This window comes from Salvelinus fontinalis, chromosome 5, assembly GCF_029448725.1.
Source record: "Salvelinus fontinalis isolate EN_2023a chromosome 5, ASM2944872v1, whole genome shotgun sequence".
NCBI lineage: Eukaryota > Metazoa > Chordata > Actinopteri > Salmoniformes > Salmonidae > Salvelinus > Salvelinus fontinalis.
The window spans coordinates 19,172,795-19,187,856 of NC_074669.1; the positions used below are offsets into that span (position 1 = coordinate 19,172,795).

At 46.0% G+C, this 15,062-nt stretch overlaps 1 protein-coding gene across 5 annotated transcripts in view; it reads right to left on the reverse strand.

Moving 5' to 3' along the window:
- Positions 1-15,062, reverse strand: part of LOC129855266 (cytosolic carboxypeptidase 6-like) — a 461,876-nt gene that overhangs the window by 23,929 nt on the left and 422,885 nt on the right. For all 5 annotated transcript variants that reach the window (XM_055922731.1, XM_055922729.1, XM_055922728.1 and 2 more), the window contains 2 exons: positions 11,558-11,647; positions 8,294-8,408 (listed from right to left, as the gene is read on the reverse strand). In XM_055922731.1, coding sequence (XP_055778706.1) covers positions 8,294-8,408; positions 11,558-11,647 — 205 coding nt within the window. The remainder of the gene's footprint in view (positions 1-8,293; positions 8,409-11,557; positions 11,648-15,062) is intronic.

The window sequence follows — 15,062 nt, forward strand, 5'->3', positions numbered from 1 at the left end:
CCCCGCTTCTGCATTGATTGTTTTCTGTTTGCTAACGCTGTTTATGTCTCGTTCCATGTCCGTTATTTATTAAATGTTACTCCCCGTACCTGCTTCGTCTCTCCAGCGTCATCATTGTGACAGAATGCAGAAGCCATCACACGAAGCATCAGGGAGTACTGGCGTTCTGGTTGGTTTAGTGGCATCGGCTCTGGGTCACCACCGATGGAACCGGGGGTGCCTAGCCTGCTCGTCGGGCTTCCACGCCCTAGCAGGCTCGAGAAGTGTCCTTGCCCCGGTTGGCTCGGATGGCGCCCATCCCACGTCGGGCCTCAGCTGGATCGTCAGTTCTTGTCTGCCCAGCCGGTCCAGGAGTTTTTTGTTTGTTTGTTTTTTGTTTTGTCGGTGACGTCGGGGGTGGATTCTGCCGCCGATGGAACCGGGGGTGCCTAAGCCAGCCCGTCGAGCTTTCATGCCCTGGCTGGCTCGAGAGGTTTCATTGCCTCGGTTGGCTCGGTGGCTTCCCATCCCACGTCACACTTCACCGGATCATCGGGTTTCCTCAGCGGGATCGACAGGCGTCTTGACTCAGCCGGATCGTCAGGCTCCCATGCCTCAGCCGGCTCGCCAGGCTCTCACGCTCCTGCCGGTTCGTCGGGCTTCCACGCCTCAACCGGCTTGCCCAGCGCCCATGTCTCGGCCGGTTCGCCCAGGTGGGACGCCGGGTGGCGCCCCTAGAGGGGGGGTACTGTCACGTCTGCTCCCGCTCTTCCCCCCCCCCCTGGCGCTTGAGGGCGCCAGAATGCCTTGCATCACTCACTCCTGCCATCCATCACGTACACCTGCCTTTCCTCGTCACGCGCATCAGCGTTATTGAACTCACCTGGACTCTCTTATCACCTGTTCATTTTCTCCCCTATATGTGTCAGTTCCCCAGCTCTGTTCCCCGCTTCTGCATTGATTGTTTTCTGTTTGCTAACGCTGTTCATGTCTCGTTCCATGTCCGTTATTTATTAAATGTTACTCCCCGTACCTGCTTCGTCTCTCCAGCGTCATCATTGTGACAAGAGGAACGTATATCTTCCTTAACCAGGACTATCCTGAAACTGTGCGCCAGAAGAGGAAAGAACTGATCCCAGCCATGAAAGCTGCCAGAGTGCGTGGGGACATTGATTACATCCGCTATGACAGGCTCACTGTCCACCCTCCCTCCCAGAAGCCTGGAAGGGATGACAGAGCCAAGCCTATGTGTTTGTAGCTTCAACCCCGCATCTCACACACACACACACACACACACACACACACACACACACACACACACACACACACACACACACACACACACACACACACACACACACACACACACACACACACACACACACACACACACACACACACACACACAAATTGATTAATGGACTGCTGAATGTATATATTTTTCTCTTGCTTTGTTGGCTCTTTTCAGTGTTCAGTCTATCTCTGATAAGCTACCCAGGAAAGGGCTGAAAATAGACCATATTAATATATGTAGCCTTAGAAATAAGGTTCATGAAATCAATAACTTGCTAACATCAGATAACGTTCATATATTAGCCATTTCTGAGACTCACTTAGATAATTTATTTAATGATACATCAGTAGCAATACAAGGATATAACATCTATAGAAGAGACAGAAATGCTTATGGGGGAGGTGTTGCTGTATATATTCAGAGCCATATCCCTGTAATGCTTAGAGAAGATCTTATGTCAACTGTTATTGAAGTGTTGTGGTTGCAGGTTCACTTGGCACATCTAAAGCCTTTTCTTTTGGGGTGTTGCTATAGACCATCACGTGCTAACAGTCAGTATCTAAATACTATGTGTGAAATTCTTGATAGTGTATGTGATGTAAACAGAGAGGTCTACTTTCTTTGGGACCTGAATATTGATGGGTTTTCGTAAAGCTATCCGCTCAAGAGGAAGCTTCTTGCTGTAACCAGTGCCTGTAATCTGGTTCAAGTTATTAATCAACCTACCAAGGTGTTTACAAACACTACAGGAACAAGATCATCCACATGTATCGATCATATTTTTACTAATACTGTAGAACTTTGTTCTAAAGCTGTATCCGCACCCATTGGATGCAGTGATCACAGTATAGTGGCTATATCCAGGAAGGCCAAAGTTCCAACAGCTGGGCCTAAAATAGTGTATAAGAGATCATACAAAAGATTTGCTGTGACTCTTATGTGGATGATGTTAAAAATATTTGTTGGTCTGATGTGATTAATGAGGAGCATACAGATGCTGCACTTGATGAATTTATGAAATTGCTTCTTCCAATTATTGATAAACATGCACCTGTCAAGAAACTGACTGCTAGAACTGTTAAGGCTCCATGGATTGATGAGGAATTGAAAAACTGTATGGTTGAAAGAGATGGGGCAAAAGGAGTGGCTAATAAGTTGGCTTGCTGCACATCTGACTGGCCTCTCTCCACTGGGATTCTCTGCCTCTAACCCTATTACAGGGGCTGAGTCACTGGCTTACTGGTGCTCTTTCATGCCGTCCCTAGGAGGGGTGCGTCACTTGAGTGGGTTGAGTTACTGACGTGATCTTCCTGTCTGGGTTGGCGCCCCCCCTTGGTTTGTGCTGTGGTGGAGATCTTTGTGGGCTGTACTCGGCCTTGTCTCAGGATGGTAAGTTGGTGGTTGAAGATATCCCTCTAGTGGTGTGGGGGCTGTGCTTTGGCAAAGTGGGTGGGGTTATATCCTTCCTGTTTGGCCCTGTCCGGGGGTATCATTGGATGGGGCCACAGTGTCTCCTGACCCCTCCTGTCTCAGCCTCCAGTATTTATGCTGCAGCAGTTTATGTGTCGGGGGGCTAGGGTCAGTTGGTTATATATGGAGTACTTCTGCTGTCTTATCCGGTGTCCTGTGAGAATTTAAGTATGCTCTCTCTAATTCTCCCCTTCTCTCTCTCTTTCTTTCTCTCTCTCGGAGGACCTGAGCCCTAGGACCATGCGTCAGGACTACCGGGCATGATGACTCCTTGCTGTCCCCAGTCCACCTGGCCTTGCTGCTGTTCCAGTTTCAACTGTTCTGCCTGCGGCTATGGAACCCTGACCTGTCCACCGGACGTGCTACCTGTCCCAGACCTGCTTTTTTCAACTCTCTAGAGACCGCAGGAGCGGTAGAGATACTCTTAATGATCGGCTATGAAAAGCCAACTGACATTTACTCCTGATTATTATTTGACCATGCTGGTCATTTATGAACATTTGAACATCTTGGCCATGTTCTGTTATAATCTCCACCCAGCACAGCCAGAAGAGGACTGGCCACCCCTCATAGCCTGGTTCCTCTCTAGGTTTCTTCCTAGGTTTTGGCCTTTCTAGGGAGTTTTTCCTAGCCGCCGTGCTTCTACACCTGCATTGCTTGCTGTTTGGGGTTTTAGGCTGGGTTTCTGTACAGCACTTCGAGATATTAGCTGATGTACGAAGGGCTATATAAATAAACTTGATTTGATTTGACTTGATTTGCTTACTTACTGCAAATTGAGAAATTATGTGACTAAACTCAACAAAAAGAAGAATACATTTTATTATGAAGCCAAGATCAATTAAATCACTTTTTGAGGACTTTAAAGGAAATTATGGGCAGAAAGACAAATTCATCTCCATCTTTTATCGAACCAGATGGCTTATTCATCACAAAACCATTTGATATGGCCAATTATTTGAATGATTATTTAATTGGCAAAGTGGGATAACTTAGGCAGGAAATGCCAACAACGAACAGTGAACAATTGTATTCATGCATAAAAAAACAAATGATGAAAGAAAAGCATTGCAAGTTTGAATTTTGTAAAGTTAGTGTGGGAGAGGTGGAAAAATTATTGTTATCGATAAATAATGATAAACCTCCTGGCATTGACAACTTAGATGGAAAGCTACTGAGGATGGTAGCTGACTCTATAGCCACCCCTGTCTGTCATATTTTTAATCTGAGCCTAGAGGAAAGTCTTTGTCTTCAGGCCTGGAGGGAAGCCAAAGTAATTCCGCTACCCGAGAGTGGTAAAGCGGCCTTTACTGATTCTAACAGCAGACCTATAAGCTTGCTGCCAGTTCTTAGCAAACTGTTGGAAATAAATGTGTTTGACCAAATACAATGCGATTTCTCTGTAAACAAGATAACAACAGACTTTAAGCATGCTTATAGAGAAGGGCACTCAACATGTACTGCACTGACACAAATTACTGATGATTGGTTGAAATAAATTGATAATAAGAAGATTGTGGGAGATGTACTGTTAGATTTCAGTGGAGCCTTTGCTATCATTGACCATAACCTGTTTTTGAAAAAACGGATGTGCTATGGCTTTTCAACCTCTGCCATATCGTGGATTTAGATCTATCTATCTATCTATCTATCTATCTATCTATCTATCTATCTATCTATCTATCTATCTATCTATCTATCTATCTATCTAATAGAACAAAGGGTTTTCTTTAATGGAAGCTTCTCTAATGTCAAACATATAAAGTGTGGTGTACCTCAGGGCAGCTCTTTAGGCCCTCTACTCTTCTATTTTTACCAATGACCTGCCACCGGCATTAAACAAAGCATGTGTTTCCATGTATGCTGATGATTCAACCATATACGCATCAGCAACCACAGCTAATGAAGTCACTGAAACCCTTAACAAAGAGTTGCAGTCTGTTTTGGAATGGGTGGCCAGTAATAAACTGGTCCTGAGCATCTCTAAAACTAGGAGCATTGTATTTGGTACAAATCATTCCTTAAGTGCTAGACCTCAGCGGAATCTGGTAAGGAATGGTGTGTTTGTTGAACAAGTTGAGGAGACTAAATTACTTGGCGTTGCCTTAGATTGTAAACTGTCATGGTCAAAACATATAGATTCAGTGGTTGCAAAGATGGGGAGAGGTCTAGCCGTAATAAAGAGAAGCTCTGCATTTTTGACACCACACTCCAAAAAGCAAGTTCTGCAGGCTCTAGTTTGTATAAACTTGATTATTGTCCAGTCATGTGGTCCAGTGCTGCAAGGAAAGACCTAGTTAAACTGCAGCTGACCCAGAACAGAGAGGCACGTTTTGCTCTTAATTGTAATCAGAGGGCTGATATAAATACTATGCACACAAACATATACAGTTGGCATTGCTGTTATTATTTTAGTTGTCCTTGATGTCCTTTGTTTAAAATGTATTCTTTTGTTTAATTATTTCTTTTTTGCATTGTTGTTTGCTGTTTTCTTCTGTCTTTTTCTTTTTTCTCTTTAGTTCATTCTCTTGGTTGTTGGTGCATTGGGGGGTTCTTGGGGGTGGGGAATGGAATTAATTGAACATTTTATTTAAAAATGTTCTTCTTGGGGGGGGACTGTGGGAGGGGTCTCAAATGGTTGAGGGACAGCTATTGGGGAACTGTGGGGGGGATCTTGGAGGGTTCAGGTTCATGTTTTTTGGCCTGGTGGTAGATTTGTCAACGTGCCCTTGAGCAGGGCATTGACCCGAGATGCTTCTGTGTGTCTCTCTGAATGGGAATCTGTTGGATGACTGGTATGATGTAGTTGGTGAGCGGCTTCACTGCAAGTACTGTATATTGTATGTTTCAGATATTCAATAAATTTATTTTAAAAAATGTAAAAAATACTACGCATGCCAGTCTCTCTTGGCTAAGAGTTGAGGAGCGACTGACTGCATCACTTTTTCTTTTTATAAGAAATATTAATGTGTTGAAAATCCCAAATTGTTTGCATAGTCAACTTACACACAGCTCTGACACACACACTTATTCCATCAGACATGCCACCAGGGGTCTTTTCACAGTCCCCAGAACAAATTCAAGAAAACGTACAGTATTATATAGAGTCCTTATTGCATGGAACTTCCTTCCATCTCATATTGCTCAAATAAACAGAAAACCTGGTTTCAAAATACAGATAAAGCAACACCTTGCGGCACAATGCCTCTCCCCTATTTGACCTAGATAGTTTGTGTGTATGCATTGATATGTAGGCTACATGTGCCTTTTAAAAAATGTATGTTGTTCTGTCCTTGAGCTGTTCTTGTCTATTGATCTGTATTATGCCATTCTGTATTATGTTTCATGTTATGTGTGGACCCCAGGAAGAGTAGCTGCTGCTTTTGCAACAGCTAATGAGGATCCTAATAAAATACCAATACCAAAAAAAACACCTTTGGGATGAATTGGAACGCCGACTGAGCCAGGCCTAATCGCCCAACATCAGTGCCAGACCTCACTGATGGTCTTGTGGCTGAATGGAAGCAAGTCCCCACAGCAATGTTCCAACATCTAGTGGAAAGCCTTCCCAGGAGAGTGGAGGCTGTTATAGCAGCAAAGGGGAAACCAACTCCATTTTATTTTTTTGCCCATGATTTTGGAAGAGATGTTCGACAGCAGTAGTCCACATACCTTTGGCCATGTAGTGGAGCTAATTATTGGACTCCAATCAAAGAGCAGCTAATGCCAGGACCTCTAGTCAGAGGAAGAAAGGACTCTGGGATATTCAGCTGCTGCTGCTCAGTATCCATGTCTTTCAAGGGGACCTGTGTCTGTGTGTCAATGTCACTGTGCATGCCTGAGATAGTAATCTGTGGTCAGCAGCGATTGATTCTGTTCCCTGCACGCATCTGTTCGATCCCCCTCCAGATGCTGTGCTGAGCCCACAGAAAGGCCAATTAGGCCTCACTGGTAGGGGCAGAAAGAGACGCTCTAATTGACATCATATTAATATGGAGCCAATAATAATAACAATAATACATGGGACTTATACAGTGCTTTCAAGAACCCAAAGTCGCTTTACAATTGTAGAAATGAAAACAAAAGCAAAAAAACAGCAGTCAAAATAAAATTTCAAACTAAACAAAAACATGAATAAAGAGAGGAGTGGGCTGAAAGAAGAGAAAGAGTGTGATGTATCAGTGTATGGGGAGGGGAGGGCTCGGTAGTTCAACCCAGTTCAGTATGGTGAAGAGAGGAGTGTCTTAGTAGTGTATTTCTTTGCTTGCATGTGTGTGTGTGTGTGTGTGTGTGGGGGGGGGGGTCTTGTAATCATTGCATTGGGAGACAGGAAGCCAGTGGAGTTCACGGATGACAGGGGTGATGTGGTGCCTGGACGTAGTGTGGGTGAGGAGTCATCTTCTATTTCTCCCTCTGCCTCCAAAGCGCCATCCCTGGAATATGAACTGCTGGCGTTCCTATTCTGCTGTCTCTTCTCCTCCGTTGACAGTTCAACTCAATGTAATTGCTGCAGTAGTCCAGGCTGTTGCAGGTACTCTAAATCAAATCACCTCTTATTCCCCACTGCTAGTTCTCAATCCAATCATGCGTGCAAAGACACACACACACACACACACCATTCAGCCAGGCCGACCGCATTATTTTCCAGAGTTGATGAAAACAGCCTTTAAAACGGAACGATTAGCAACAAGATGTGTCTAACCTCATCATTGCCAGAGAGCACACTTGATCTACAATTGATAAACTCAGCGCAGTGGGGGGGAGCGGCCACTAGATGGCAGCCACAAACACATGTTCAGTGGAAGCACTATCATCTCAGTGCATTTGTATTCCTCAAGTCCACCCCATTAAGTAAAAGGCAATTATGGAGAGGGAGGTGGAAACGATGCCCATGGAGCCTGTGTCTCAACGCTAAACAAAGGATGGAGTGTATGGCCTCAGAAAACACACACAACTCAGCATAGGAGACACAGTACTGCAAGAGCATACATTTGGCACAGGCAAGATATATCTTACGCAAGAATAGAGACAGAAAGATGTGTGTGTGTGTGTGTGTGTGTGTGTGTGTCTTTGCGCGCATGATTGGATTGAGAACTAGCAGTGGGGAATAAGAGGTGATTTGATTTAGAGTACCTGCAACAGCCTGGACTACTGCAGCAATTACATTGAGTTGAACTGTCAACGGAGGAGAAGAGACAGCAGAATAGGAACGCCAGCAGTTCATATTCCAGGGATGGCGCTTTGGAGGCAGAGGGAGAAATAGAAGATGAGAGGGCCGGCAGCCCAGCCTGCTATTCCCACACATGCATCTAGCGGCCCATAAATCATCTGGTAGGGGACCTCCACAGTGGGCGTTACCAAACACATCATCACAGCATCTCTCTTTAGCACTAGCAATGTGCTGCAGTCTAGTCAGAAATCTCTAGCGGAATCCATCAAAAGTACAACTTTTCAGTAGACCTCAAGCAACAGGATGGAAATTATTACAACTGAACTGCTCTTTTTGTCCATGAAGAAAGGGGAATTTTATATATTGATGGTTGAGCTTACCTGTAGTTGCCTAAGTAGACCCCGTCAGGGTTGAGCATGGGTACAATCTTAAAGATCACATGGTCACGCAGGATTACGGCTACAGGGTGCTGGCTGACCAGGAAGTCAATCACTCCTAAAGCAACACAAAGGACACTATTAAGCCCTCCAGATTCGCTCTACTGTATGGCTGGAGAGAATCACGCTCAAAGCTATTCTATTTCATTCACACAAATATGCACACACATCCTCACACACACTCCCAGTAAAATTGACTTGAAAAGAAAACCCAAGGCCCCAGTTAATTGAGTTTTGAGAAACAAAAAGAGAAGGACAAAAGGGGAGCATTATAAAAATCAGAGGGGAAACCTGAGACATCCCTCCAAAATCGATACAAATTGAATAGAGCTGACAGTGGGATAAAAACAGACAGCGCAGAGGACCTGATTAGCCCACAGGGCCTCAAACACTGAGTGAGGGAGATAACGCTGTCTGCTACAGATGAGACACAGAGACAGCCAACGAGAGAGAGAGGGAGATTGAAAAAGAGAGCGAGACAGAGAGAGATAGCATTGAGACATGTAAACAGTGCCGGCCACAGAAAAGCCCTCCACAGCCCTGGACTGAAGAAGGATAATTGACAGGTAAATAAGAAGCAGAGAGGGCCGACAACCAGCACTGTGTACCCCTCCCTGCCTCCCTCCCTCCCTCCTACTCCAGCCGCCCGCCCCACTCTGTCCTGCTCGTTACCACTAATGGAGGCATAACAAGCTCTCTAATTGAGTCAATGTGGCAGGCAGGAGGAGAGAAGGAGCGTGGGATACAGGTACAGGCCACAGAGTGTGCCGTCTAATTGCTCGGACTTCCTGAAATGATTTCATGCACATCTGCGTGTCGGAGCAGGGGTTGGTCCTAAGTGGAGCTCAAAGTCACATTGAGCTAAGTGCACTGTCTGCTCTCAGAGTTATGTGGTGACCAAACACTACGACACCAACTGGGAGTTTTTCCACTGTTTCTTACACTCGATTTTCAACAATGGGAAAGTAAAGAAGACCCAAGACAAGACTGTATTAACTGTAACTCACTCTTTCTGCACTTCAGATGTCCTTTATGTTGAGGAGAGAAACCCTCCAGGAGTTCAGTTATTTGTCAATGAAACAAGTTTTTCTCACCTGAAGAGCCTATCTTAATGAAAGCCTGAAAAATGGCAGACATGTTAAGGGAGGTATGAGTGGAAGCCAAGGCTCTTTTTGAATCATCTGCTTCTTTTTCCACTTATTTCCCTGTAATTCTATGAGAACTTGATAAACTGCGTGCGAGATGCTCCACCTGGGCTGTGTGTGTGTGTGTCTTTGTGTTTGTGTGTGTGTGCGCATGTGCATGCGAATGCTTATTAGGGAGGTGTATAGAGCAGAGAGAGACCTACCTTTACAGATGCATGGAGACAGAGACCTACCTTGACAGACGGGTGGAGACAGAGACCTACCTTTACAGATGGGGTGGAGACAGAGATCGACCTTGACAGACGGGTGGAGACAGAGACCTACCTTTACAGAAGGGTGGAGATAGAGACCGACCTTGACAGATAGGTGGAGACAGAGACCTACCTTTACAGATGGATGGAGATAGAGCTCGACCTTGACAGATGGGTGGAGACAGAGACCTACTTTTACAGAAGGGTGGAGATAGAGACTGGCCTTGACAGATAGGTGGAGACAGAGACCTACCTTTACAGATGGATGGAGATAGAGACCGACCTTGACAGATGGGTGGAGACAGAGACCTACTTTTACAGATGGGTGGAGATAGACACCGACCTTGACAGATAGGTGGAGACAGAGACCTACCTTTACAGATGGATGGAGATAGAGACCGACCTTGACAGACGGGTGGAGACAGAGACCTACCTTTACAGAAGGGTGGAGATAGAGACCGACCTTGACAGATAGGTGGAGACAGAGACCTACTTTTACAGATGGGTGGAGACAGAGACCTACCTTTACAGATGGGTGGAGATAGAGACCGACCTTGACAGATGGGTGGAGACAGAGACCTACTTTTACAGATGGGTGGAGACAGAGACCTACCTTTACAGATGGGTGGAGATAGAGACCGACCTTGACAGATGGGTGGAGACAGAGACCTACCTTTACAGATGGGTGGAGACAGAGACATACCTTTACAGATGGGTGGAGACAGAGACCTACCTTTACAGATGGGTGGAGATAGAGACATACCTTGCCAGATGGGTGGAGACAGAGACATACCTTGCCAGATGGGTGGAGACAGAGACCTACCTTTACAGATGGGTGGAGATAGAGACCTACCTTTACAGATGGGTGGAGACAGAGACCTACCTTTACAGATGGGTGGAGATAGAGACATACCTTGCCAGATGGGTGGAGACAGAGACATACCTTTACAGATGGGTGGAGATAGAGACCTACCTTTACAGATGGGTGGAGACAGAGACCTACCTTTACAGATGGGTGGAGATAGAGACATACCTTGCCAGATGGGTGGAGACAGAGACATACCTTTACAGATGGGTGGAGACAGAGATCTACCTTTACAGATGGGTGGAGATAGAGACATACCTTGCCAGATGGGTGGAGACAGAGACCTACCTTTACAGATGGGTGGAGATAGAGACATACCTTTACAGAAGGGTGGAGACAGAGACATACCTTTACAGATGGGTGGAGATAGAGACATACCTTGCCAGATGGGTGGAGACAGAGACCTACCTTTACAGATGGGTGGAGACAGAGACCTACCTTTACAGATGGGTGGAGATAGAGACATACCTTGCCAGATGGGTGGAGACAGAGACATACCTTTACAGATGGGTGGAGACAGAGACCTACCTTTACAGATGGGTGGAGATAGAGACATACCTTGCCAGATGGGTGGAGACAGAGACATACCTTGCCAGATGGGTGGAGACAGAGACATACCTTGCCAGATGGGTGGAGACAGAGACATACCTTGACAGACGGGTGAAGACAGAGACATACCTTGACAGACGGGTGAAGACAGAGACATACCTTGCCAGATGGGTGGAGACAGAGACATACCTTGCCAGATGGGTGGAGATAGAGACATACCTTGCCAGATGGGTGGAGACAGAGACATACCTTGACAGACGGGTGAAGACAGAGACATACAATGACAGACGGGTGAAGACAGAGACATACAATGACAGACGGGTGAAGACAGAGACATACAATGACAGACGGGTGAAGACAGACATACCTTGCCAGATGGGTGGAGACAGAGACATACCTTGACAGATGAAGGATGCAGGCGACTCCCCAGGGTGTACACGGGCTGGGAGAACAACAAGCTTCTTCTGCTTCTCTGGATTCTGTTGAGCTGGAGATGACACACACACACACACACACACACACACACACACACACACACACACACACACACACACACACACACACACACACACACACACACACACACACACACACACACACACACACACACACACACACACACACACACACACACACACACACACACACACACACACACACGTTAGATGAGAATATGGTCAGGGACACTGGGGCCCTGCTGTCAGGATTAATTGGTCACTAAACACACTTCACAGGTATGCGGTGTAAATTAGCATTCAGGTCAATTCAGTGACAACATTCAGTGACTACTGCACGCTGGTGTAATAAGGAACATACAGTATCTGCAGACTGGGATGGAAATCAATTCTATTTAACATTGTTAAAAAGGGACATTGTGACCCAATGGAAATTATGTGACATGTGTGCTAGTGAGACTCCTCTAACCCATTTGTCCAAGGACAGGCTCTTTTTAATGCTGCAAATTAAATTCCATGTACAGTTTTCCCCACTAAAGATGCTATAATGACCTCCAGATCCATTTGGAGATATTCTGCTGGAGGTATGTTTTCACAATCTACATGATGTCCATGATAGACTGCCCAGCTTAATGCACCATAAATCAAATCTGCCTGCTATTTTCTCTCTGTGAAAGTACCAGGCTACAGGGGAAATGAGGAAGAATTGCATTCAGGCTAATAAAATTGGCTGGATGAATACCGGTGCTGCTGGACAAAAAGCTGTTAACATGCTGATCTGCCTCCACCTGCTGCGAGTCACGCTCATACCTATTCCTGCCTCCTCTGTTCTGGGTGGCGGACGGCGGTACGGGGCTCAGACGCCGCAGCAGCCTTTGTTCATGTAGCACAATGTTCCCTCGTTATCAACTACATGATGGGATTTCCAAACACCAGGCTCTGCCTCTCATTTCCAAAGAGAGCAGGCAGGTTTCATTACCATCAACATGGTTACCTGCTGAATGGAGCGCTGGTATTCACCAGACAAAGCAGCACACAGAAACACAACGACACAGAAACAGTCCGCCTATATCCCTGAATCTGTTCCGCATCCACAATGGCCCCCTCTACCTCACTACATATAGTTACACACCATACATTACCCCATACAGGCCAAACCTTCCTTCGCTTTGTCTCTTATTCAATATGGATGACTACATTCCATATAGCAGGGATCATATTCAACTATATGAAAAATGGATATATCTCTGGGCATGTGGCCCAGTGGTCACAAAGAGGAAGGTGTGCGTTTGCATCTTCAGAGAGTCCAGTGGATGAATAAGTGATAGAGAGACGCCAAGCACAATGGAGGAGAGGATGGATTGACACCTTGGCTGGTGAGGAGGGGGTATCACTGGTGCCCAGGACAACCCACAAATACTTCCCCCTCACTCTCAGCCCGCGCATGAATGAATCATTAAATAAGCGCATGGATTATTCAGCACGCTCTTTGAATAATATATACATTTATCACGGTCCGTAAAAACAAGCATGAATAGAGCTAATAAACTCAGCAAAAAAAGAAACGTCCCTTTTTCAGGACCCTGTTGTCACGTTCCTGACCTATTGTTCCTTTTTCCTTTTATTTATTTAGTTGGTCAGGGCGTGAGTTGGGGTGGGTTGTCGATGTGTTTTTTCTTGTTGGGTTGTTTGTGTTCGGCCGGGTATGATTCTCAATCAGAGACAGCTGTCAATCGTTGTCCCTGATTGAGAATCATACTTAGGCAGCCTGTGATTCACGTGGTGGCTGTGGGTGGTTGTATCGCGTGTCTGTGTATGTCGCACCACACGGGACTGTTTGCGGTTTGTCGTTTTTGTATGTTAAGTGTTCAGTCTGTATTCATTAAATAACCATGGACACTAACCACTCTGCATATTGGTCTGATCCTTCTCGCCTCTCCTCCTCGTCCGAGGAGGAGGATTACGACGATCGTTACACCTGTCTTTCAAAGATAATTCGTAAAAATCCAAATAACTAAGAAGGTAATAATAATAAGGTTTTAAACACTGTTTCCCATGCTTGTACAATGAACCATAAACAACTAATGAACATGCACCTGTGAAACGGTCGTTAAGACACTAACATCTTACAGACGGTAGGCCATTAAGGTTACAGTTATGAAACCTTAGGACACTAAAGAGGCCTTTCTACTGACTCTGAAAAATACCAAAAGAAAGATGCCCAGGGTCCCTGCTCATCTGTGTGAATGTGCCTTAGGCATGCTGCAAGGAGGCATGAGGACTGCAGATGTGGCCAGGGCAATAAATTGCAATGTCCGTACTGTGAGACGCCTAAGACAGCGCTATAGGGAGACAGGACTGACAGCTGATCATTCTCGCAGTGGCAGACCACGTGTAACAACACCTGCACAGGATCGGTACATCCGAACATCACACCTGCGGGACAGGTACAGGATGGCAACAACAACTGCCCGAGTTACACCAGGAACGCACAATCCCTCCATCAGTGCTCAGACTGTCCGCAATAGGCTGAGAGAGGCTGGACTGAGGGCTTGTAGGCCTGTTGTAATGCAGGTTCTCACCAGACATCACCTGCAACAACGTCGCCTATGCGCACAAACTCACCGTCGCTGGACCAGACAGGACTGGCAAAAAGTGCTCTTCACTGACGAGTCGCGGTTTTGTCTCACCAGGGGTGATGGTCGGATTTGCGTTTATCGTTGAAGGAATTAGCGTTACACCCTGGTCTGTACTCTGGAGCGGGATCGATTTGGAGGTGGAGGGTCCGTCATGGTCTGGGGTGGTGTGTCACAGCATCATCGGACTGAGCTTGTTGTCATTGCAGGCAATCTCAACGCTGTGCGTGACAGGGAAGACATCCTCCTCCCTCATGTGGTACCCTTCCTGCAGGCTCATCCTGACATGACCCTCCAGCATGACAATGCCACCAGCCATACTGCTCGTTCTGTGTGTGATTTCCTGCAAGACAGGAATGTCAATGATCTGCCATGGCCAGCGAAGAGCCCGGACCTCAATCCCATTGAGCACGTCTGGGACCTGTTGGATCGGAGGGTGAGGGCTAGGGCCATTCCCCCAGAAATGTCCGGGAACTTGCAGGTGCCTTGGTGGAAGAGTGGGGTAACATTCCACAACAAGAACTGGCAAATCTGGTGCAGTCCATGAGGAGGAGGTGAACTGCAGTACTTAATGCAGCTGGTGGCCACACCAGATACTGACTGTACCTTTGATTTTGACCCCCCTTTGTTCAGGGACACATTTTTCAATTTCTGTTAGTCACAATGTCTGTGGAACTTGTTCAGTTTATGTCTCAGTTGTTTAATCTTTTGTTCATCAACATATTTACACATGTTAAGTTTGCTGAAAATAAACTCGGTTGACAGTGAGAGGACGTTTTTTGTTGTTGCTGAGTTCACTTTACGGCTCTTA